The sequence below is a fragment of the Anopheles coluzzii genome, chromosome 3 (genome assembly GCF_943734685.1).
Source record: "Anopheles coluzzii chromosome 3, AcolN3, whole genome shotgun sequence".
Lineage (NCBI taxonomy): Eukaryota > Metazoa > Arthropoda > Insecta > Diptera > Culicidae > Anopheles > Anopheles coluzzii.
Genome location: NC_064671.1, coordinates 72,312,217 through 72,339,161, shown reverse-complemented (window position 1 = coordinate 72,339,161; position 26,945 = coordinate 72,312,217). Strand labels below are relative to the sequence as shown.

The 26,945-nt window shown below is 45.8% G+C and overlaps 1 protein-coding gene across 1 annotated transcript; it reads right to left on the bottom strand.

The window, feature by feature from the left end:
- Positions 1-13,711: 13,711 nt before the first annotated feature.
- LOC120957089 (uncharacterized) lies at positions 13,712-15,440 on the bottom strand. The gene is made up of 2 exons (XM_040379086.2): positions 15,383-15,440; positions 13,712-15,300 (listed from the first exon to the last, which is right to left on the bottom strand). Exons 1-2 carry the CDS (start codon positions 15,386-15,388, stop codon positions 13,897-13,899), a joined length of 1,410 nt encoding a protein of 469 aa, XP_040235020.2. The 5' UTR covers positions 15,389-15,440; the 3' UTR covers positions 13,712-13,896.
- Positions 15,441-26,945: the final 11,505 nt, after the last annotated feature.

Here is a 26,945-nt window from a genome sequence, read left to right as displayed (position 1 = left end):
CACGCACGTATGCTAGAGGCTCACCGGATGCATGCCCACCGCCACGTATTGGGGCGTACTCTATTTTTTTTTTGTTGTTGGTTCAGCTAGCTTTCGCACCGAGCCGAGTAGTTAATCAATCATCAGAATGTCAATTTTTGATGAGCTTGTTTTCGTAGCCAACCACATCATGCCCAGGGGTGTTGAAGGGGAAGGCGGATTTTGTGTGTGCATAATTTATGAGCCCAATAGGTTCGAGGGAGATCGCTCAAATGCTCCAAGACGACCATTTGCACCATGGGCAGAAGTAGAGAAATCTTTATTAACATATCGCCACAGCAACAGCTGGCGCCCGGGGGCAAGAATTCGAGGCTTAAGCTCGCGCCATATCCTAATGAGAAAAAGATTGGCTCTTTTTCTTTACGGGGTTCGGAGCTTTCCATTCTATCCAGCTAAATGCGTGCAACGTGATTGAAATCGTACGCACGTGTCGATGGCCCAAAATGACGCACGCTCGGAAGGAATGCCCCGCAAGGCGCAAAATTCAATCGGAAAGGAGATGCTTACCACGTCCAAACGCTGAACTTTCTTCCCCCATACGCTTTGATGCGACCTGCCTGACCTTGACTGTCAACCCATCCTGCCAATCGCGATAAAGATCACGATCCTACTGACGATCTACTGGCATAAACCAGCCAAGAATACGATCGCTGCACCGTCCGTGGCAGTGCAATAAAGCGCTCAACTTTAAACCTGCCACGAAACCGTCATTCTTGAGACCCAAGCGCGTGTAGTTAATTGGTGCCAGCGAAGAAAACCAAAAATGCACAGTATGGATCTTGAGCTGCTGCTGGAGAGAATGCATATATCGACAGCAAATGCTGGCAAACACTTGCGCGTTCTACCCTCTACCCACCAGCGTGTGCATCTCATTTTAAACCTTTTTCGGCTTTGGAAATTCGATACCAACGTTCTATCCCAACGTTTTGGATTTTTGGGTGCCGTTTTGCCTCGTCGCGCTTCGGAGGTTCTTGAAGTGTCTTGTGTGTGCGTGTGTGAGGCTAGCACGCTGCGGCGCGCCTCCACTTGGTGTTGGTGTGTCTATTTAATTTTTGGAAATTTATGGTTATTTGATTTCCAACACAGACTTCCCATGGAAGGAGAAGCGATGGTGAAGGTTGGAGAATCTTCAGGCATCAGGCATTAGAAGGGAACGCAAAGAATAGGGGCTAGGGTTACTAAATATAATACAAAACACTTCCATGTAGACATAGTTCCAGTAGAAAGACAAAATGTCACTCCAAAATACACACCCTTTTCTCCTAGGCAAGGGTCGTATGGTGCGCTATGGTCGCGCAAAGCGCTGCACAGAAAGCCGTCCCAAGAATGAGCGAGACAGGGAACGGGTAAACTGGGATCGGGGATATTTCAGGCGATCCGGGTGTACTTGCTTTTGGAAACGGCAAATACCATCCACAAGCAGCAAGTTCTGCTTGATTAATAACGGTCATTTGTTTTTATTTCTTGCGCGCGCGCGCTTGTTTTCCAAGCGCGTCCCCTTCTTGCGCGAGCGAGCAAGCGTGTTGCGTGCACTTGATGAAACGAACCATCCGAACGAAGCGACCTGCTCAGTTTTCCTGCCCGACCCATCTAAGCGATCTCGCATCGTCGACTGTCTTTTGGAGGTTTCAGATTCGCCTCGTCCCGGTGCAGGAGAACAACACGAGACGTCAGACGTTTGACCCCGCGGGGCCATTACGCGTCAAGACTGATCGAACCGGTCAGTCAGTCCACAAAATGTTACAAGTCAATAAATTTAAAATATCCTCCCCAAGCCCATGTGTGTGTGAGTGGAGAAATTTATTCATTGCTTCGACGATGCGGGAGAAAAAAAAGGAAATCATACTAATAACGGGGTGACCCATAGGCCCATGTCTAGTGTCCAGGTGAACCTCAGCCAACCCACACGGTTGCGCCGACGGTGCCGATGGTGTGGGTCAGTGTGAGATATTTATTTGATTCGATTTCCATTCAAATTACGGCACCTCCATTAAAACATAAAACTTCCACAAAACAAACAATTCAAACCTAGGAGGAAAGTGCAATAAATAACACTCGACGCGACTCGTCGTTGAAAATAGAGAGACTTACGTCGGGGTGTGTGAGGTTTACAGGCGCATCATTCCAGCGAACAGGCCCTGTCCAAGAAGGTGGCTAAGAGATGTGTCTTCTAGAGCGTGGAATGAATGATTTTATTTTTTTCTTTATTCAAAGTGCTAGGCTTGGTTTGGTGTCTATAAAATAGAACACAAAACCCGGTCGGCAGGATTGGAACGAGAATGTCCTGTAAAAATCCGTCCAGATGTGACTGTTGTATCCCAGATCCCATCGTATTACAGGTGACATCATCTTCAAGGCCCCAATCGTTGAATTCTAGAATCTCAATTTGTTTTCTTCGCTATGGTGCAATAAGACTGCAATAAACACATAAAAATGGAATAATTCCAATTTACAACTCCATTTTTGGACTACAAATGAAGCCTTTTTAAAGTATCTGGACGATCAATCTAGAGATATCTGGACGATCAATCAAGGATGGGTAATTTAGAGTATCAGGAATGTTAAAATGAACGATAAGAATAAAACATAAAATATACAGTCATCAGAAGTTCTATTGAGGTCCATCTTCAACATATCAGGGTTGTTTTCAAGTTTTGGAATCAAAATACCTGGTAAAACGTTGTTTTCAAGGGTACATTGCGATAGTATAGCGCGCACAAGTTAAACTCCTGTTTAAAATAAAATAAAAGTACATATGTGTAAGTATTAAGCATGAAGCTGCTAGGTTTATTTGTTGAAGTTTTAATAGTCTTTGAACAGGCTAATACAATCCCAAAAGTACTTCGTTTCTCATCGAGAATGTCACTCAAAAAAGTTCCTTATTCAGTACTGATCAGGTTCGATTAGTTCCAATATTGTCAATTCTGATGAACTCCAAATCGTATTATCGCATTACAACGCAATTAAAACGAAAAAACCCATATTTTATCGAAAACGATGCAATTTAATTGCCGAAAATGAACAAAGATATTTAAGAGTTCTGTACATCACCACCGGTACATAACTGTCTTCAAATGATCGTAATGAGACATAAGACCTATTTCCATTTAGCTGGCTTTGGATGCCAAACTTGATTGATCATTTATAAAAATAACTATCAATGTAGCGCCGTTTCCACGATCTTCGATGTGTTATATTTAACCATTCGACATTAACGCTACATTCCACACACAATTGTCGCTTTACGTAGAAAATGCTTATCCCAACCACAGCCACCCGGCACCTCGGGTCAAGTAGCCGCGGCTTTCCGTGAGGATATTATTTTCAACACCTGCCACTGCCATACATTCTTCAGTTGCTGGTGCTGCAGCATTGGTGCCTGGTGCTCATTCAAATTCATACCCAGCTAAAGACAAAAAAGCAACGATTTGGGTCCAATGGGGCCCGAGGCGTCAAATGAGCAGACCGCCAGCCAAGCGATCCATTCGCGCTGCGGGTTCCATGTTTGAGCCCATACCGAATACCAACTGAAATCCCATAGCGCTCGCGCTTCCTTCAACGCTCACAGCAGCGCGCCTACGAAGCCTACTAGATGTGTTGATGTGGCGTAGTTTTTGGCGGAGCGTTTTCCACATCAAAACTCCCAACAACAAAAACACACAGTCAACAACTTAATTTATTCCCCTGAAGACTCGTTCTGGGGAATGGTCGTTTGTGGATTTTGTGGGGGTCTTTTTTGGAATAAACCGAAACGCAACCAAACAAACAAATAAAAGAAATGTAAGAAACACCATCTCCAATCCTCCGTTACTTGCAGCGCGCACGAGGGGCGCTGCGAACGATCCAAATCCAAATTCTTGCCCATATAAATTAGTAATTCAAGCCGCCTTCAGTTGTCTCACAGATATGTCGCAACCCCGCACGTACGCTCTCTCCATCCCGGCGAGGCCCTGCGCAGGCCTTGCGCGAAGCGTGAGCGTTTGCTGGAATTTAGAATGTCGTGTGCACGGCGGTGACAGTTAACGGGCGAAGTTTAAAGTTTCACACCCGAAAATCGTCGACCCACGACAGCAAAAAAAAAAACCCAACGGATATGGGGGGTGAGGAAGGCGGGGCGGTGAAACGAACAAATACCAAATACAGCTGCGCGAATGGTGGATTTTCCTGTGCCCCGCTCTTGGTGAATACGAAAAATTAAGTCATCGAGGAGCAATAAATTCTCCGGACATCAACAATCGGCCATCAATCGGCGGACGGTATGAGCAGGCACCTATTACATGGGGACATCCGAGGAGCTCCATACTGCCCCACCAGAGAGCTCCAGTGAGTTCAACGAACTGTTGCCGCCTGCTCGGCATGACGAGGACGGTTTTGGAGTGGCAAATGTCCAAGGACGCATGCACAGCTCAACCACAGAGCGACGGAACTTTTGGCGACATTTCGTCGCGGTTTTTCCATCGCCGGTGGCTTTGCGGACTGCCGGCTTCGAAGCATGGCACTGCATTATTATAAATGATGCTCTGAAAACTGCACCAGCATCGCACACTGGCCTCGGAGCACAAAACCCGACGGAAATGTAGCGGTCTCGTTTCTTGACAAATAACTTTCCACTTGCTGTCACGGTGCAGTCACGATGGGAACATATTGCTTCGATGACAGCGCATCACCGTGCTCCACCCAGAAACTATCTCCCCGGGAGCTGCCAGTGCTGCCAGTGCTGCCCCGGTCCCCACAGTTCGGGTGTGGAAGTATTTTTATCCGATGGTACAGATATCTCCATACGTCGGGCGAAAACCGGGCGGCCATTTTTGAGTAATGTCTGCAGTGCAGTGCCCGGGACGCCTCGAACAAATTGCTCCAGACGATGTACTAATGGAAATTAATGACAATGAGGAAGGAAGTTTAAAATCAATTCCTCTCTCGGGGGCCTCGGCAACTGGCTGAATACCAGTTGTTTGGTCCAGCGCTGGGGCGGGATGCAATATAACCCCACCGAGCTACCCACAAGTTTTCCATCGTGTGGCATATGAGGCCATCGTGTGCTCGGGAGCATGTGTTTTTGTTTGTTGCGAGGAAAAATATCACCCACTGTCAGCGGTGATTAATTTCTGATGCGAGAAATGAGATGATTACTAAATCGATTTGCTGAAATGTGTTTATGAGTTACTCCTGCTGTGCGGAGGGGAGAAAGTCCGGAGGCCAGTGCGTCTTTGGTGGGATGTCTGTGCCAGACCGTTGAAAGGTCGCTTAAGATGGATATATTTGCATCAATTATTCATTTGAGCTTCATTTTTCATTCGCACGGATTTGCTGCCTGCATGCTGCAGTGGGGATTGGAGCTTGCGTGCGTTGCCAGAGTGTTTGTGGAACAGGAAGTTTGTGATCAAGTGGTGTTTCTGCTCAAGAGACACTGTGCTCCATTACGTTGCATAAATAGAGCTACAGAATTGGCTTCATACCATACGGGTGCCTCATTTGAAGTGATGCTCGTGTCATCGTTTTGATGTCAAATTGGGGACATTCTAATTCCAAACTCCAAAACTCATCTCCAAACCCACCGATGCATCATCAAACCACAAAGAAGTGCGTCCGGGATACAGGAAAGAAGGCTGATCTTTACCATGTTTGCTTAATTAAGCCGTATCCGTACGGGGTAGCTTCCTACACGTCCGGCGATGTGGCATGTCTATTTGCACCTTTCAGCCTATGTGGCTATTCCTCCCGAGGCGGCTGAAGCTCCTGCTCCTGCTGCTACCCCGACGCACCGGGTTGCACATTGGACCTGCTCCAGGAGATGCCTTTTTCTTTCTTTTTTCTCTCGGAAGTTTGTGTAGTCGGCATAACTTTTTGTCCTCCAGCACTTCCCGACCATCGGTGCTTTGTTTCCCTTTTCTTTTAGCCCGCGGGTGCTAATGAAGAAGATTTTTTGTTTGAATTACGCCGATTCGATGCGGCTGTTATGGGAATCAGTTAATTGGTTGTAATTAGCGCCCCCGAGCAGCAAGGAGGTTTTGGTGGGCCGGGATTTCTTTTTGTTTGTACATGTGCTGCTCTTTGTCTTACAAGCACGGAACATCCATCCAGGACGCACTCCCGGTGGCAGGAGATACGATCGAGTGGTCGTCTCATACCTTTTATCACCTTCCGAAACGCCCGCAAAGGGGGAAAAAAACAGAACCGGACTGCGCTTTGCGTGCCACTAGCCAGTTCGATCCGATTCGTTGGTCGATTTGTTCCGTTGGCACTGGAATTCGGTACGGTTTGTTGTGCCATTTAGAACCATTATCGTGTGTCTGTTCGATGCGCTTATTGCATCGAATGCATTCCTGCGACGAAGAGGTTCGTGACGGCGTGATGTGCACTGTCCATGGCCCGTGGACTTGGGCGACCTGCATGATCGACACCTGTATTAGGCTGGGTGGTATAATTAATTCCCCCCCCCCCTCATTTCTTCCCCTTCTGAAGATTCGGTCCAATGAAGTTCTGACTGGTGTTTCACATTTCACATTCGTCTGCCACCCGGAACCGAACCGGGCGGTGGTGTCGTAATTCCATGAATTTGATAACACTCTTTCTCGGGTGGTCGGGTGGCCTTAAAAGATGGCCGGAAGCAAAAAGGACCACCAAGGTTTTTCGCGTCGGTCGAGGAAGTCAATTAGGATTTTTTGGGAAGGAGCGCAGCACGAATGGTGTACAGCAGTAAAACGATCCAATTTATTACTTTTGCACTTGCACAGCGTACTTCACCGACGGTGCGCAATGGCCGCAAGGAGATTGGTGCACAAGATGGATGATGGCAGCCAGCCTTTTGATGCTTCATTTGCACCAGCAAGCTAACGGATAAAGAGAGAGAGAGAGGAATGGGGCAAAAAAACAGAATCATTGACGCTGTGATCAATCCACGTTTGATGGCAAAGGAGGAAAAACACATTTCATTCCGTGGCACGACCGTACCTCGAAATCGAGCAAATCGGCCTGCCAAAAGTGGATTGCAACGGCTAACAGTAGCCGGCGGCTATCGTTTGGTTGCTGCCAAAGCAGCTGTCCCGGCTGTCGAAAATGGCGTCCGGGAGATCGAGGCTCTCGGAATCGACGCGGGCAGGGGAGCTGTTAATTGAAAAACTGTCGGATTAAGTGCGAAATTGTGAGTGTGTGTGGAGGAAATGGTTTCATAATGTTGGGTTGCGTTACATGGGAGACTTTTTTGTAATTTAACATAATGTTCAAGAGATATTATATTTGATAAAAAATAATGTAATTTAATAGAATTGAAGCAGAAATCATTTCAGCAACATTCGTTACAATCTACTCGTTCTAAACCATGTGAGAAAGAATCTTCAAACATGCAGCCTCACACATCCCGCATCGCACACAGTCTTCACACCATAATTCGCACATATCCACTTTGAGGGCATAATGCACGGCATTGTGTTTGCAGCAGCGCCCCGAGAAAGCAGAAACGCGCTAACCGTTTTCAAGTCCATCAAAGCTTCACTTACTTGAGTGAATAAAATCAGCGCAATAACAAAAAAAAAAAAAAAGAAAGAACCAATCTGCCTAAAGTAAAAATCACTTCACCGCTTTATTCTCGTACGCTGGCTGGCATCCGCTTGTCGCCTGCAGAGCCCGCAGCAAACACACACACACACACACACACACACTCTCTCCTCTCTCGCCCAGCACAGGGAACAATCGAATTCTTTCACCAAATTAATCCACCACATGGGGTGATCGGCATCGATTTTTGCGCCTTTGCGCAAAAGATTCTTGAAATGAAGGCCTGTTTTTTTTTGGATTTTATTTTAACATCAATGATCAACGTTCTGTTGCTGCTGCTGCTGTGAAGAGCTGTGAAAATCGGCAGGCGGCCGGGAGAGAGCGTACTTTTTTTACTTCGCAACGGATCAAACAATGTTTGTTTTGTGCCGGCAGGCTGCACTTTGTTGCAGTTTTGCTACAATTTTCCTCTAGGGCTTGATTATTGGATGGAGTTTGATCGAAGCGAATGATTTTAGTAGGAAATTGTTACGAAAAAGTCAATATTGCTCTCTATCAATCGTTTAGAGAGTTTTTCACCCAATAAAACTAACTGAAGTGAAAATATATATATATATTCAACTATGATCTTATTTCGTCAAACAAAATATTTGACATCTGAACATCGTTTAAGAGAATCAAACTTGAAATCAGAAATGCATATTTGAGCTATTTATCCTCAAATGCAAGAAAAACACGACCAAACATTCACTTAAACTGTAAAACAAATCGTTCAATGCCTTCATTCACCCAAGCAAGAAACACAAAGCATTATGCTACTCCAATGAAAAAGGATAAAGTTTTAGCTTAACAAAACACTTGTTTCCCGCAAAACCCCGTCCATGTCGATCAAATCCGTTTACATTTTCCATCCAGCGCAATCGGTACCAGCCGCTTGATCCTTTCGTTCCATTTCGCATCGCTTACCATCAATAAAGTTGGCCGCCATTTATGAATGGTATTATTTTGTGATAAAATAAAGCACGCAAAAGGGTAAAACAACATTGTTGTCCAACGGATTGAGCCGCAGGGTGGCAGAAATGAAACAAACAAAAAAAAACCCCTAAAAAAACACTACCGCAACGAGAAACTACATTCAATCCAATGGGAACGGTTTCTTACAGAACGGAACGGATGGATGGATTTACGCCATGAAGGTGGCCAAAAACGAGTGGCCGGATGGATTTTGGAAACTCCTTGCCTTTTTTGTTCGCTTGCTTGCCTCCATTCAGCCGCACCAAAAGACCCGTGGCGTAAGATGAATACGCTTCGTCTTATCTCCGTGCCCCCGCCGGTTGGACGGTTCTTTCCACGTCCATTTAACGAGATTAGTTTTCACCCCGATTTTAGGGTTTCGCTTACGGGCAGCCCGCTCCATAGCGCCCGCTCGTTCGCTACATACGGATGCTGTGCAAACATTGGCGGGATACGTCGAACAAAAGGCGTCGAACGCCTTGGGTCCGCAGCGATGTTCGATTCCTTAGCGACGCTCGGCATCTTCAGGAACAAAAGCTTCAAAAGCTCATCAGTCAAGCGTGGAAAAGGAAAGGATTGCTGCGGCCGCACAGCAGCAATAGCAGCAGAAAAAGGACTCGCTCGGCAGTGTGGCATCGTGGTTGGGTGGCCATCCGGCAGCACAAGTTTTTCCCATTCTTCTACCATCGATACGCTCTGCCGAGTGCCGAAAACCCCCCGAGCACCATTGGCAGCGGTCAAATCAAAGGGAAGAATGTGAAAATCGCCGCCCGGAAAGAGGTGGTGTGTGAGCCGCCGGACGCATCTCCATCGCTCACTTTCGAGCTGTGCCGCCGTTGAGGAATGTTTGAATGTTGCGCAAACGGAGCGGAGGGCGCAAAGGAGTCAATTTTATTTCGGAACTCTCTTCGTGCCCGGCAGTTTTTGCGAGACAAATTTGCTTTAATTTTATCAAACCGCAACTGCGTGCGCTTTCGATTGCGGTTGGGCGGTGGTGGTATAGCATTTGAAGAATCTTGTTAAAAGGTTGCGTGAGCTTTTGCGGAGCGAGCTCCACGGGTCGACTGTTTGCGCGCGGGACCCTCCTTTTGGTCGATTTAATTTTCGGACGCTTTGGCGAGGGCTCCGGAACGGTCAGTTATGCAAAGCGAGCGAGTGGCGTTCAAAAGTAATTTGAGGAATTGTTTAATTTTGCGTCCACAAAGTTACTGGCCGGGGCCATTCGGGTTCGACAGACGAACAAATAGCTCTTGGAAATGAATGTGTTTTCAAACAACGAAAGAAAAACAGCTCAAATACTAGCGATTGTGTAACCAGTTTTTTGGGAAAAATAATCTTTAAAAGAACCCCTCGTGCTCCTCTTGTCGGAGGTTGAAACAGTTACAAATGGCTGGATAATCGTTTCGTACCGAAAATACACACGCATAAGTGTGTTTGAACGACTTTCCAGAACGCAAACGAAGTCTTTTTTCCACTCGAAAAACCTTTTCTGCCACAAAACTCGTCCGATGCCGCAGACCAAAAGTGAACCGTTGGAAGTGGCGTGATAATTGCTCGACACGATTGCAGCTGGTCACGACGCCTCGCTTACCATTGACACCCTCGCTTTGACACCCTACGAAAAATCATGCCACTCGGTGGCCGGGCTCATGTGTCTGAATGTATGTGTGTGTGTGTGTTGCTCATAAATTTGTTTAAAAAATTTGTCACCGGAAAAGCCCGGGAACCTCGAGAAGCCCACATCGACGCAGCGGCGTTCGCGGAACGATCCTCGAAACAGTGACACGACTAATGGGACCTCACCCATCAACCAGACAGCGGCAGGCAGGCAGCGATCGTATCTCGACCATCTTAAAGGGAACGGATATGGCGTAGATTATGATGATGATGATGATGGTGGTGCTGTTGCTGCTGCCTCTACAAGCCGCACAATACCGATAGCGCACTGGCGGATGCAAGCTGCACCGGGCAGCGTGTGCAGCTCGTTTGTGGCATATTATTTATGATGATCCTGAGCCCTGGCGGGGCCCACCGTATTTCCGCACAGGGCAGCGGAGGAAATGGCTCATATGCTCGGATGATTATCCGCACTCGCACTCGGCCCAGAGGGAAGGAACACCATGAGGGCTAGCCGTCAAGCGATAACGAGCGTCAAATGTAGCACACGAACTCGGTCGGGTTGGAACTCGGTCCAGAAGTACCAGCACTTCACACACGAACACTCGCACATACGATCGCTTGTAACATACCGAGCTGTGTGAGTGGTTTGGAAGAACTTCTATTCTTATCGTGTTGGTTTTCTTCTTTTTTTTTTTCTTAAGCACTTTGGTTTCCTCACCTCATCCACTTAGTAGCGTTGGTTACTCGCACCGAGATCTTCCCGTTTGCTACCCTCGGTAGCTGGAGAAAGGAGCATAAACAACCATTTTTTAGCTAAGCAAACAAGCAGCAAGGTTCTGTGTTTTGTTGGTGCATAATGCATGCGCCTTCTCCTGTTCGGTGATGTGTAAACAGCACATGGCAATTTGTATCACATTACACACGGAGACAAATGTGTGACTAAAATTGAGAAATAGGCTTTATTTGAACATGAAATTTATGATATTTTTGATTTATTTTTTTAGGTAGACTTAAAATAGGAAGCTTTCTGGGACTTTTCGTTTTCTTTGGAATATATTGTTGTTTTTGATTGACAGGATGTTTTGAACTTTTAAACGGATTCAAAAAAATTACTTTTTGAATAAATAAGGCGAGGTTGATTAGTGATATGAAGGTATCTGATCATGTTGAATATAGAGTCTTTAAAATAATTGAAAAATTGCTTTTTATAAGATCAAGATAATGTAAAAAAATCAACAGATAATTTAAATATTCTAATCTAGTAGCAAATTGACTCATTTGTTTTCTGATTAGATGATTACAGTGACTAGAGCTGTAATCTTAAAGCTTGTTTTTTCTATTGTAATACGGTTGTTTAAGTAATTTCTCCAATGATAAATTTATACAAATAAATTTTATTAAAAATTTCTATGACTTTGTATATTTATACCTCGTTCTTGTCAATGTTGCATTCCAACTCGTTGCAAATGTGAACATTCACCCAAATCAACTGACATTCAGATGTTGTTTGCAACGAAATTTCCATCCCGCCGTGCAAAACGAGGTCACTGGTACACAACTGGAACTAATTACGCTGAGCTAACAAACTTAACGAACTTTTATGACGAATTTTGAACATTTGAATGTCCCATATATACACATACACACATATGCGATGTCCCGCTGTTTCCATTTATGCTGGTTGCCGCACAATCAGCGACCGGAAATCGGAAACGAAACACAACGTGTTCACCACCGGCACCGCACCGGCAACGTGTTTCGTTATTAGGCTTCGTTTCCTGCCAGAATGCACTGCCGTGCCCGTGTGCACCGTTTCGTTCCCATCCGCTGCAAACGTGTGGGTGCGCTGTGAAACAACTTTTTCTCACTCACGTCCCCCTCTTGCAGCCGATCCCCGCAAGGGCCCGGATATTAGAGTGCTAAATTAGGATGTGACCTTAACAGCGACGGGCATGGGGCAGGAGAGTTTCAGTTCAAAAAGCAACCTTCGCGTTTGAAAAGTGTCCTTGGGGAATCGTAAATTGTAACTGGTTGCATGTTGGTTGCGTTTTGTTTGTTGCTTTTTCGTGGAAAGTGTTCGGAGTGGCGCTGCATGGGACAATGAAAACATGGCAACAGCAAAGAGCATCAAACACCCTGCGCAAACAATGCGCAACATTACTCCTTCGCGTGAAGAAATTTGAATCCCGATGCTTCCCCGGGGTCAGATGCAACCGGAGCCGGGAAACGGTTGTTAGCTGGAGTCCGGCACAGCTGCGCGAGTTACAAACGAGTGGCATCGTGCTTTCGGCAATCGTCTAGCGCCTTCGATATTGGAGATGGATGGCCTTCCGAAAACTTCCGAGGCGGCAAGATCCACGGCTCGGTTCGTCGATCTCCCGGGGTTTTCCTGAAGAAATGTGTTTTCTTCGTCGTTCCGACACTCGAGCGCACAGCTTCACTTTGAATGACACGTCGCTCCGGAATGACACGTGTTGAAAATAGTCGGCCCCCTTAACAATCCTTCCGATCGAGCAGATGAAACGAGACGCAAGTGAAACCCAGCCGAGGGCTAAGGGCGTTCGATCATGCTTGCACCAGGGTTGATGTTTATTTTTGTTTCGGTAATCGACCATCCAGACGCTCAAAAACAATCATCAAACCCCTTTGGATTTCTCGTTTCCTTTTGCACCGCTACCGAATTACGACGGCAACGTCTTTAGCACCGACACACACAAGTATAACGGTACGCAGGGAAAAGTGATCTTCACTTTTCGGCACGTCATTTTTATTAATTAGCTGGTGAGTGAAAAATCGCCGCACTAGAGGTAATCCGATTCCACCAGATTCCACGACGAGCAAACGCACTCGATGGATTGATGGTTTGGACGGTTCGTAAAACATGCCGAGAAGGTATGTACTACGCGCGAGAGACAATATTCCGATGCAGAAAAGGGGTGCCGTGTGCGGCACATGAAACGGTGCGGCCAGATTTCCGTCCCTAGGGAGGCCAAAGGAGTTAAGTGGATAATGTGCAGCAAAGATTATGACAACGATATGTGCCGCCCGTTGCATAGGAACGTACGGAGAAGATGCGTTTTTGGGTGGTTTCGTATTTCGAGGAAAGACGCTTCATTTCGTTTTCCATTTCAAGGCGCAAAACAGGCAGATGCGTCGGAATGAAGTCTTCTTGCAGCGACTCCCAAGGACCGTTGCTTGGGGTAGGCACATTAAAGGATTGGTCTATTTCTGAAGGTTTGTTATCAGGGTGTGAAAAAAAGGCACCACCGTCGAGTTGAAAGGAATCTCTGGGTGAGTTACGATGTGCATTGCGTTCGAGGAACAGGAATGCATTAATTGATCAAGACGTTTGAGCATCTGTTGCTGGAGATGGATTAGAATGAATGTTTTTTGAAAGGACCTGCAGCATGTGGTATTAATCTGAGATTTTGTTCCAGCAGTTAGGGGATCAGCGTGGATGTTACTTCCAAGAAATTTGTTTCCAATATGTAAAGAGGTTTACGAGGAACTTCAAAAGATACAAAATGTGTTACATTGTTAAAGTTCCACTTAGGGAATATTTATTGTTTTCAGTCAGATGTGAATATGATTGTGTGGTTAATACTTAAAGCAACAATACTAACAGGTATTGAAAGTAGCTCACGTTGTAAGCTGCATAACATGTAACGATAGGCACTTATTCTAGGACAGTTCACAATTGGGTAGAACAACAGCCAACTAGCTCCTTCAATCATGGTGCTCCTTCTTCACGTTCACCCAAACCTTCACCGGCACGTGCTTGTGCACGATGAACGGCTTTTCCACCTTGTACGGGACGGGCTTTTCCACCTTCACTGGCACCGGTTTCTCCACCTTGATGATTTCCTTCTTATGGACCTCGACCTTGTGCGGCACCTTCACCTCGTACGGTTTGTCCACGTGGATGATCTCGTGCTTCTCCACCACGACCGGGAACTTCTTCTCGACGTACACCGGCACCACCTTCTCGGTGTGCACCGTGAACGGGACCTTGATCGGGACGAGGACCTTCTTCTCGACCGTCACCTTGTACGGCACCGGTACACGTTCCGTGACGGTGATGTACTTGATTTTCGGCTCCTTGTGCTCCTTGTGCTCTTTGTGGTCTTTGTGATCGTCGTCGTGTTCGTACTCGCCCTCCAAGTGCCACTCCTTGATGGCATGTCCCTTGTCATCTCCGTGATGTGCTTCCTGACCGTGCGAATGATCATCATGACCACCGAAGCCATGATCGTGTCCACCGAAGCCATGATCGTGTCCACCGTACGAGTATCCTTCGTGTCCTCCAAATCCATGGTTGTCTCCATGAGTGAAGGCCTGATGCGTTCCAAAGTCTCCGTGGCCACCGGCACTCTCGTGACCTTTGCCGAACGACCCATGCTCACCAAAGGATTCGTGTCCTCCCAGGGTGGCGTGTCCTCCGAAAGATCCATGATCGCCAAAGGATTCGTGTCCACCGAGAGCGGCGTGTCCTCCAAAATCACCATGTCCTGCAAGATCACCGTGTCCTCCTAGACCTCCATGTCCTCCAAGACCACCATGTCCTCCAAGACCACCATGTCCTCCAAGACCACCATGTCCTCCGAAATCACCATGTCCGTGACCTTCATGTGCTGACTGCTCCTGATGTCCTCCAAAGCCATGATGTCCACCAAAGCCATGATGTCCTTCAAATCCGTGCGACTCCCCAAATCCATGATGCTCCCCCTGACCACCGCTTTGATGACCTCCAAAGCTATGCTTGCCTTCCGTCTCCACGCTGTGATGATCTCCTCCCTGGTGGAACTGCTCACCGAACTTATGCTCGTCCCCTAGCTGACCGTAATGGCCAAAGCCATCCAATGGTTTCCAGCTATGGTAATCCTCATGGGTGGACTCGTAGTGACCCAGTCCTTGTGTTGTGGCGTGACCATGTTCGTTCTTTCCACCCTCTTGCAAACTGCCCTGAGCACCGAATCCTTCGTGACCGTCCGCCCGAGCGGACAACTGATGATGGTGCATCGGGAAGAAGTGTCCCAAGATGCTGCGCTTGTCCACTACTTTACTCGCGCCGGAGTCAGTAGCATTGGACGCACCGGCTAACGCCACCATCAAGGGAACAATATAAAAGAACTGAAAAGGATAAACACGCACCGGCAAGTTGAGAATGATTAACTTTGCTCACCGGATGTTCTTGGAGCTCCCTCAAGCTTACCTTCATCTTTCCAAGCTGTACACCTGTTCACTGGAAAGCTCAAACTGCAACTGATGCCTTTGATGCTGTCGGAGGCGCGTTTTATAATACAACCTTGGACGGCAAAGTGTGGCCTCGCTGGTAACGCACTTCCCACTCCGAAGTACCGCAAGCTACAGCTACAATTTGTCATCGAACGGAGAATGAGTGTGTGTACCGGGAAGTGAGGTTAATTTGAATCGCCTTCATTCACCGGGCCCCAAATTCGTCCAGGTGTGTTAGTTTCGGGTGCACGGGCTTCGGGTGGGTTTTCCCCTGCCCCATGTGGAACCATTTCACTCCCATTTCAGCGCACAATGAAAAGGGGGCCATTGCATTTGTCTTCCGAAACCCCCGTATTTGCCCCGTTGCAGTTTCAATCTGCGAAATAGAAATTGGCCAAACCTTTGCTAAGCTTCTGTGCCACTGCCGCTGCTAAAAAAACCAAATGAAATTTAGTCAATTTCATACGTAAATGTAGCAAAGTGAAAGACACAAAACCCCATTAGTCCGGACGTGGAGGACGGGGGAACTAAACCCGGGGGTGAAAGGGAAATCTTCGTCGCGCATTAGGAGAAATGAGGCGTACTTCTATCGGCTCAGTTGCGGCGGGGGGGCTGGCGGAAAGGAGCTAGTGAGAGAAGGTTTTATTTGAACAGATCATTTCGCCTACTTCACTAACACACATTACATAAGCTATTGTTACTAGATCGCGGTGACTCGGCGTGGAGGTGGCGATCATGATGATGATGATGATGATCATGATGCGGTTGGTCATGTTGGCCTTTTCTTTGACAGTTGCTTTGCGTAACGTACGAACGAGGGTATAGCAAATGACATTAAAGCAATGAGTATTATTTCTTTCTTATGATCTAACTAAACCGTAGCGAAAATGATCTATTTTTCACAGATTTCGAGCGGCACTAGGAGAAGCACAACGGGAGCAGCAAAAAACGCCCGCAAAGTCAAAAGGGCGTGTAATTCATTTTATAACATTTTTGTTGGCTCATTAATTTTGCATCCGTTCAGCCTCGTAACAGTAGGAACATTTGTCACTGAGTGCTCAGTAAATGCTCATACTTTGAGTGAAATTTACTAAGAAAATGCAAGTTAAAGTTTTGAATCCCATCTCATCACCCTTTCATTCAATATGCTAGACAACACCTCTTCAAACACCTTTAATGCTCGTCTAGACGGTAATGGCGCCACTGACCAGAGCCACCATCCACCGCTCGATGCCGCTAATGGGAAGGACTCAAAAAGGGCTTGGCGCTTAAGAAGCTTTACCTTTCCCCCTTGATCACCACTGTTTGACCATCTTCAAGGATAGCAGACACGCATACACACACACATGAGTTTGGCAAATATTGACCCAATACCCCGCTGTGCCTGCGCCCAAACCCGTCGACGTCGAACGAACGGATTCGGAAAACGGACAAACGCAACCTGTCCGTACGCATCAATAATGTACGGGGATCGGGCCGGAATTGGCTTTCGTCCGGCGCCGTTGATTGACTTCCGGGTGGCGGTAATCTTTCGTCATATGGCGAATTAGTCTGCAAATCGATCGGATAAATAGCGCCAATATGCAGACGGTGCGCCGCTGAACCGAAGCTCCCGTGGAGTGGACGGCTGGGGCGATGTTCGGCAGGGCTATGAAACGAGCCGGCACGTAGTTTGACCGGTATGCGTTTGCCCCCCCCATTCCGAGTGAGACGTGTTAATTAATTTCTAATTTCCATAAGCGAATTATCCTTTTAACATAATTACCGGGACATTATAGAGGAATCAGAACAAAGCAGAGAGATAGAGAGGGCTGTATACATGCATTGGAATCACAATTCCGAACCGGAATGTGTGCCATTGAAATCGAATCCCGATCCTGTCAACCGGTCGATGAGCTTTCGCGCGTGCTGCAGTGGAGTTAAGATGGCACCGAGGGATGGGGGGGGGCGGGAGGAGCTTTCGGTAAACAGTGATGCGAGTGGTCGATGTGCGAATAATCAGACCATGTGGCCATTGAGTTTCAGATTGGATTTGATCAACTGCAGCAGCCGCAGAAGCAGCAGGATTCATTCATCAAACATTCGCTGACGTTCACTGCATACCGCATTCAGATGTGTGTCCGAAGCTTGAAACGTTGAAAGGGATGACCTGCGATGCATGTGTGTCAAAATTAATAAGAGAATTCGAGGTATGGAAAGTACGGTACAGTTTCTTGGAAATGTCGTTAGTTATTTGAATTTATTTGATTAGAAACCATTTCAATTGGAGCTATTTGATTCCAGAGAAATCGATGTTAATGTTAGAACTAAATCCATACTAACACAGTTATTCTTTCCAAATTTGCCATAAATTATCTAAGATGGAAAGTTAACTAAAGATACAATAATTTATATTGTTAATAAAATAGACATTAGAGATGGTTTTTGAGAATTTTAAACATTTTCAAGAATTTCAACAAAATGGTCCTTCGAACCGGATTTAACCCAAACAATTGCAGTGACGTCAATAATAATAGTATTGAATGTAACTCATTGAGCTGCATCACATCAATTAAGCGTTTACAAAATAATTACACTACACAACCTCTTTAATAGCAACTCGAACGTATTACGGTAATGAGTCACCTTGCGATAAAAGCTTTTAACAATTATGAAAACATCAAGCGAGCTTTCCTGCTTCTTCCCACTCCACAACCCCACAACGTGCAGCATACGTTAAACGAACCGTCCAGCGCAAAGGAACAGAACACTACGTGGCGAGCGAATAAATCATTCCTATCTTAATTAAGCTCGCTAGTAGTTAATTTTCTCGGCTCGCACCCGCACACTTTGGCACGATTTCGGCACTAATTATGCTCGGGTGGCGGGGAGCTGTGCTGCAGCTTGCTGCAGCCAGTGCATCGTCGATCTAGCCAGTACGGTTGCACCGACCGACCGCCAGCCCGACGACGTCCGGCAGCTGGAAAGTTTCACGCGCAGTTTCGCCATCCAATCGGCGATAAAATATTTATTCAATTAAGCTTTTAAGGCAACTATGAACATTTCCATAAATCATTGAACACTTTTAAAACACTGTTCAGTGTGGGAGAAGGTGCCCGACGCCTCACTCTGCTAAAGCATACAAATCCTGCCACGTTGTATGAAAATTTCCCAAATCCCCACCCAAACAGAACCTTAATCCGTGTGTCTGTGCCCGTAGTGGCCCGAGCCCTCGACATAGATCCAGTCCACGGTGGGAGCACACTGTGTGTTTCCTCTTAATTATTAAGATTAAGTGGGTTCGGCTTTTGGCCTGGTCTGTCGATGAGCGATGGCCATAAACGGCGCTCGAACGCACCCCAATCGAACGCCGACTCGGTTTGATCAAATTCCTAGACACTCACCCGGACGGCTAAGGGGCTCATTCGCCACGGCCTGAATGTTTATCTGGTACGCCCGGTCAATAGGGAAGTTCTAGCTTGCTCGTGATCGAACTTTGCCCGAGCATAAAGCTAACAGCAATCGGTGCGGACGGACCAGGCATCAATTCGGTCCAGGCTTTTCGGTGTGAGAGAGCGAGATTTTTCCGTTAATTAAAACATCAAAAATATCTGATGACCGTTACGAACCAATTATCACTGCCGCCTGGGCTGGGGCGCCCGATGCTCCGATCCAGAAACGCGGCCCAAAAGCCGAGCGCCACGGCCAGCACCCCGTTCGGGAGGGCTTTCGGTGTGCTGAGATCTTTATTTTTGTTCCACCGGGTCCAGCCGCTTCCATGCTACAGCGGTCAAGTTATGGTTCGATTTCGTACAGGTCATGCTCACCCCGATGCCATGCTCCGGTAGAACCGTTTCGGTACGGTGTCCGTTTCGTTTGTGTGTTCATTTAACATGCAGCTTTGTTGCCGTTCAACAAACCGATGAAGATGTGATACACTTTGTAATTATCTGCTGTTGCCCGAGCGATGCCCAAGTGAATGGCGTGGAGCAAAGCATGAAGGTGGCCCCGTTTAAACGCGGAGGGGGGGGGGGGAAACAACGACGCCGGCAGAGGGCGATCTGATCTGAGCGTGACCGAGCAAATCCCTTCGGACCGATCGCTAGCGTATCGCTTGAGTTATTGGTTTTTGTAATCAACTTTTTTTTATGGGAACATAACTCGTCCAGCAGAATATGATTGATTGGTGTCCGATCACATGAAGCGAAGGAACAGAATGAGAGGAGAACTCGAGTTGATGGGAAGAGGGCTTGTTTGGGCGCAAAAAAAATGAACTGAAACAGATCATCTAGCCATCGTTCGCGCGATGAGGCGCATGAGCGTATTATGGCGATAAATGAGTCAAATAAATAAAAGCTTTAAGTGCATTGTGTCTTCCTTTCTTCCCGATCGTCGATCGTTACCATGAAAGAGCTTTTCATCTGCTGGTAAGATTTATAGGACTTAAATTGCTGCCAGTCAGTGTACAACGTACCTTGACGAGCAAATATTACATTCTGTAATGTTTTCGAAATATCCCATTTTTTGTGTTTGAATATTTCATGAGTTGGCTCTGCAATTAAGAAGACTGGTGGCAGTAAACTTGAACTGAACGGAGAAAATTAGAATCATGCCCTAAGGATACGGTTATTGAAAGAAAACAGATCTCTTTCTGTTTTGCTGCAAGCCTCTACCGCTACACTTTAATTGCTCGTACAAACTTGGCTGAAATTGATTTTTAATTCAAAAATAACATTCCCTTCAAAAATATCCCTGAAGATGTAAGAGCAAAAGGATACCCACAAACAGGCAAAGGTCAAATCAAACATACCCAAACAGTAATGCAACCGAAAGCCGTTACCGTTATTATGCTCAAGGATCGTTGTTTATGCAGATGCAGGTAAGGAATATTACTTTAGCTACGGGAAAGAAGTGTTGAACCAGTTTTGCTCTACCTTACATTATGGGTAGAGACAGAGAACAAATTTCAAACAAAGTTTAGAGTTTGGGTTTTACGGAATTCAGAAGGTTTTTTTTAAACATTGGAGTTGTAAAATCGTAATATCTTCAATGCCTTACGGCCAAATCAATTAACATTTGAAGTGAAACATAAAATACAGTTCAATTTAACGAAGGAAAACATCGAAGGGACATACACAATTCCATGGTAATCAATTAAACTTAATAATCCAGTAATTCAATACAACAAAGTAGGGCAACCATATAATGCATCTACAACTTAGAGGAATTTCGTCCTATCTATTTGATTACTACAGTGTTCTTCGAAACCCAAGAGAGCAATTAAAGCAATGGCCGTTAGATGATGGAAGTTTGTTTTTTTGTATTTGTATTTCATGTATCTGTATTTGTATGCATTTTTTGTAAATGTATTTCATTGAATTGTTATAAGATTGAGCTGGAGTGATGTTTCATTGAAATCAATCTCCATAGGAGCATTATCTTTATTACAAAAATAATAAAAAAGTATTTAAATGGTGGTAATAGTGGCCCAACATGAAATTCTTACTGGTGTATAACACGATATGTTTTTTTAGATAATCTGAGAAATGTAGTTCGATTTTTTCTTCGAGTTCCAAGAAACATTGCTATTACAAAGCTTTTGAATATTCCAAACATTTCTACTACAAGACAAACTTTTCCTTCCCGGCAGTATTTCAACTGAATTGAGATTTTTATCAAAAGAGATTGAACATGTCCCTTAATGCAGCCCTTTTCGTTAGAATCTTATCCTTCCAATATTCCATCTTCAGCCGCAGCAGATGCACACCCGAGGCGCTACAAGACAAAGCTACCAGCTCGCCGAACCGTCGAACATCACCTCAAACTTGTTTGACTAACGCGTAAGGTAAGTTTTCGGTGGCGCACTTTTCAGCTTCTGGCCTTCTGGCGTTTCCACCGAATTAGCATGTCATCTGCTCGAGCATCGAAACATGCACCGCCGGATCGGATTGTCTACCCTTCCCGTTCACGCTTCAATTGCCGCTGCACCCGGCACACAAATACACGTGCAGCATGCACACACCTTTTGCGCTTCCAAGCCAAGCCCCGATCGGCATTGGATGGGAATTAAATTAACTGCTAATACCGGTAGCTAAACGATTTCCCATAGAATTTTACGGTCGGCATATGTTTCCTCCGGTATCAAAGGGGGGACCACCACCATCACCACCACCAGACCACCAGAAGAGGTCCCGGTGGTGGCGCACTCGAGAACGTCAGGAAAGAACCTACCCATCAGCCCACTTCATCATCAGCATCATCATCATCGCCCATCAAGCACCAGCGGCACCAGAAGCCATCCTGTGCATCGGTAATCGACGATGTGTGTTGTTGACTTGCAACTTTTTCCCTTTTTCGACCGCCGGCGTAGCGAAGCGGAATGCTCTGGCAGTTTTCGGTCGGTAGACCATACCAGTCACACACACACACACACACACACACACACACACACACACACACACGCAGAGTGTTGGAGTGTCATAGAGGTGGGAATATTTTCACCAGAATGCCGCCAGCATCGATGCCTTGGAGCGGAGGCAAATCAATTTCACCCTTCCAATTGGCATCAAAAGGTATCGCGCGGGTGGTGCCGGCAAATGGAGATCCTGAAGGGCTGCTGTACCGATGCGTGAAGGCTGTACGAGCCGTGGTTTGGCTGGCAGCAGCAGCACTATTTAATTTCCGAAAATCTTCCACCTACCTATGTTTATTGATTTCGGCTTTTTTCCCTTTGTACCTGTGATGCTGGTTACTGGCTGGAATGATACATTGAGCGATGGAAATTGTGAGTTACTTCACGCGAGCTGTAAAGTGTAGGGTTCGGTCTATGACAGTGAATGGACGGTGCATAGCAGCACGCAACTGTTTGGCTGAGCTGTTAGCTTACTGGAGGAATGCATGACTTTGGGCAAATATGGAGATACTGTGCACCTTGCTTTCTGTTAACGTGGCTACAGAATGCATTTACTTTTTAAAGGTTACTTTAAAGTAGGTCACTGATTGCAGTTATCAGATCTGTAATTTAAGTTTGTGCAATAGAATGACCTTCTTACACTGAACAAACCTTAGCAATAGCTGGAAGCATTTGAGCAATTCTGAAGCATTTGAAGTAAGAATGATTTATAGAATTAATTTGGTTGTTTACTAACCAATGTATAGAATACCAAATTCACTGTCACGCAATGCTGCAACCAATGTCAAGAGATGTTAAAGTTCAAGATTATCTCCTTAGAAACTCAATACTGATCTGATTGTCTATTGAATATTCTACAGATTCTCTTTCAAATACTGCTAATATTGTGTATCTCACTCCACTCTAATCAAACACTCTAGCATTCAATTGTATGACTCTGTTAAGGGTAGTGTTTAACACATCTAAATTTTATCCGTAAAACTCTAAAAGAAGGTATAGATTTGAACTTCTGCAAGGCAGCATGCATTAAATTCTCGTCCCTTGGACTTTCTCTTTCTCAAGCAACAGGTACATTAATTTATAAAAACGATAACAAAACCAATTATTGCCTCCAATATGATCCAATTCACGGGTTTCATCAATAACTCGAACATGTTATGCTCGAATGTGTCTCAAAAAAAAACACACACACACACACACAACCGATCGTTCACTACTATCTGTTCCATCTGATTGAGCAAACAAAAACAACCCACTTTATCTGCCAAACCAGAAACGCATTTCCAAACTGATCAGATACGATGATATATAGAAACGTTTATTTTTTGTGTGTGTTTTTGTTTTGTTTCCATTTCTTTTGGTAATTTAGATAGCATCTTTTCTGAGGCATTATAATCTCTCTCTCCCTTTCTTTCTCTGTCTTTGCTTAATTCCACAAAATCAACAAGATGGCTCTTGGTAATAAAATCTTTTCACCAAACAATAAGATCCATCCAGCAATCAACTGCATTTGTTCAGGAAAGAGGTAAAAACAAGTACTGGTCCATAAACGCATTCCACAAATATAAATAAAATGAAAAAAAAAAAACTACACAGCTCAATGTTTCCTTCTTCCTCTCGAAGCTCGCGATTAAAAAAAAGGAATAAAAAATGTGTTATTTATCCAAAAAGTATGATCGTCTATCTGCAAGACCTCTGGACTTTAGGAAGAGCCAACAATGCACACGCAGTTTAAAAATGAGCCAACGTGATCGCGATTTCGATGTTGATGTTTTTTTAGGAGTATCGTTTTGTATGTTGAATTTTGTTTGCAATTAAGATAGTATTAATCTTGTTGGTGTGTGTGTGTGCTCAGTTTTTTTAATTCGTTTTCTCCACCATGCGCTTCTTAAGCATCCTCAGAACAATGCGCGCGCGAGATCGCTTCGGGTCACAACGGGCTCGTTTGGCGATGAGGGCGATCCGATCCGATGCACTTCATTCCGGCGAAACGCATCCATTGTTGCCACACAGTGCAACGAGCGAAGAGAAAGGGGTAGGTGACACAGAGGGAGAGGAACTTAAAACACGACGACGAAAATCGATCTACCAAAAGTTTATTATTTGAACAGCACGAAACGAGTCGTGATGGCCCACCGAACAAGGGAAGGAAACTAACTTGCGCAAAAAAAAACGGCGAAAAGATAATACACTCTACCCAGTGCAAGGGTGTAGCAGCACACAGTGCATCTTGTGCATGTGCATCGGACACGATTTTTGCGCGGTAAGGAACGCTACGCCACGCAAGAACATGGTTAGGAACAAAAATCGAGAAGAAAATGGGAAGAACGACGTACCCTTTGCCCCTTTCTACTGCTCGCTGCCTCCGCTCGGGAAGGAGCGCTCTTATCGGTTTAATATCTTCATAAAAAGCGAAATTATAAACAATTTAATCAATAAATTATTATACTTTATATAATTCCAGCCAGCCAGGTTCGGGCGGCGGCTGCGGCTGCGACGTTCGTTCGCGGTAACGCAACCGGGTAAATAATGATGCCGGAGCGCGCTCCGAGCGGACAGGGCACGTACGTGCCTTGCTGGCCGTCCCGGCGTTGAAAAACTCTTTCAAGCCAAAGAAAAAGGAACCTCTACCACGGTACGCTTCGGTCAGCGTTTGCTTGGTGGGTCCCGTGGGCCAACCGAAATGTTGTTACGTTTTCTAGCGCTTTTTCGGGGCGCACCGTGCACGGTACAGAACAACGATGCAAGAGGCATGGGACTCTTGAAGGCAAGGGGAAGGCGAAGGGAGAGCGAAAACAGGAATTATGATTCGCGATAAGGGCGTGCAGCGTGAGCTACGATCGGTAAGTGGTTTTATTACGGCCACAGACACTGCGAAGGCGATCCCTTTCGGTGCACTTCATTGTTGTTTGTTTAGTTCGGTGGGCGGCATTTCGGGGCCGGACCGCCGATTCACCAATTCGCGGCACTATTGGAGATGTGATGGACAAAATGGAAGTTTAATTTAATTTAAAATATAAATAAAAAAACTTTGTTGTTATGATAAGGTATTAGGTTCTCCTAATACTTTTTTTTGTTCAGTATATAATTCTACAAGATTCCATTTTACATTAACTCAATCTCATTTTCAACCATTTCCCACTGCGAACGCTTCTAATGTTTGATGCAGCATTCTAAATGGTTGCCCTACAATGTAGTTTACACATTACCCTCACGGTGGGTACGCTTTTGGTTGATTTTAACATCATTTCGGTCGACACGCCAGACGCTGGGCGATGCCAGAAACGATCGAGCAGACATTTGATAGCGATCGATTTGGTGGCTGCCGTGATGGGCGGCTTGGTGCTGGTACCAACTACCAATGCCACCGTTCGATGCTCTCTCCTGGTACTGTAGTTATGCAACTCCAAGTTGCCGTTCGAAACTCTTCCGTGAACCATTCGTTCTTTGCCTCGAATTTGCGCAATGTTTTAGAACGTTTTTCCCAGTACCTTCCAGTCCCGGTATCGTTAGTGGTAATGCGATAATTACTGCACAAAAATGCGCTCAAAACTCATGCTCAACCTAGTGTGGAGAGTGCTTTTTGAGGAAATTAAAGAAATTACGCCATTCCGGAGTTTTGCAAGTTATTGATTTGAGAGAAAATTACACTTTCTGAGTTTTAGATAGGATTTATTGCATTGAATTAAATGGAATGAACGTTTTCAAAGGATTTTACATTCAATATTAGATTCTATCAATATTTTCTTCAAGTTGTCTGGAATCGGCTCCACAAGGATGTTTGATTTTGAATCCAACTGATGTTTTCAACACCTTTATTTACTAACTTAAGCTGCCGCTGTCCGTTTGTTGTTGTCATTTCGTTGTAATTATGCTATGAATTTTTAAATCCAGTCCATATTGCAACCTCCAATAGCGCGTGTTGCCAAATGGCTGTAATTTACCCACAGGCCGCCTTGCCTGCAACCTCGCGTTGGCCCGTTTTAAAATATTTACACACGTTAGTGACCGTCTTCGAATGCCGATTGACCCGTGCGACCTTTTCCCTCCGCTCGGCTGCCATCTCGCACCAAAACGGTCAAACGCCGCATTGCAATGATAATCCCTTCAATTTAATTAACGTTAGCGAGCCGAATGAATCATTCACCAGCGGACGTATAATTAGTATCCGAGCCCCGGATCCGATCGTTAGGCCGTGGACGAGCGTCCGTAGAAGAAATGCAGTCTTCAAGCACCCCGTTCGTCTCCTATTCAACTGACCACCGTCGTTTGCGGGCGCCATGAATAAGGCAGCAGCAGCGGCAGTAATTACAGGTATGCCTTGCCATCAGGCAATCAGCATTTAATCGATCACATCGGTCTCCTCTCATGAATGGCAAATGAGGCCAAATGGACCACCATTGGATCGCGGTATGAGCGTTTCTCCTACGGCGTGATGCTGCTGCTGCTGCTGCTGCTGACACACACAATGGAGAGCTGCAACTGCAACAAACCGCGACTGCACGCGTGTGATTCGTGTCGCGTCTTCCAATCGCTTCCTTGGCTCAATTGGCTAAGTAGGTACGCTGTTTGCTTTTTGTGTTTGCCAGCGAGATACTCATCGTGATGTCCTTCAAACGCTCATTCTATGATGTAAGCAATATTATCTTCTCTATTTATTATTTTTCACATCCATCTTCTTATCGGTGGCGTTGGCGGGGAAGTGAATGGATCGGGGCGGTGGTAACTGATTCAGTATCTTACCTCGAATCGCTCCATTACCTTCCACCTTTCCTTCGAGCGTGCCCCGGTGCCATGTGCCCGAGGACTCGATTTTGTGTCCCAGCCGCCAACTAACGGCCGTAACTGACTCACCTTCGCGCGATGGCGTGGGGCTTAATCTTATGGGCATTTACGGCAAATTGCAGTCATCGTTTAAACGTACGAGAGTTGGCATGAGGCGAGAGGCGACACGAACAAGAAGCAGGGAAAAGAGTTACAGACACACACACGGCGTATTGCAAAAACCCAGGGCCAAACGGTTGCGATTGTACGGGCGTTTTGGAGTTACGGCGTACCACCCGCTAGCTTTTGTAACGAGCAGACCGGCCAGGAGAGAACACCGACCAGCATCACAACATGGGGGACACACAGCTGTGTAGTAGCTGGG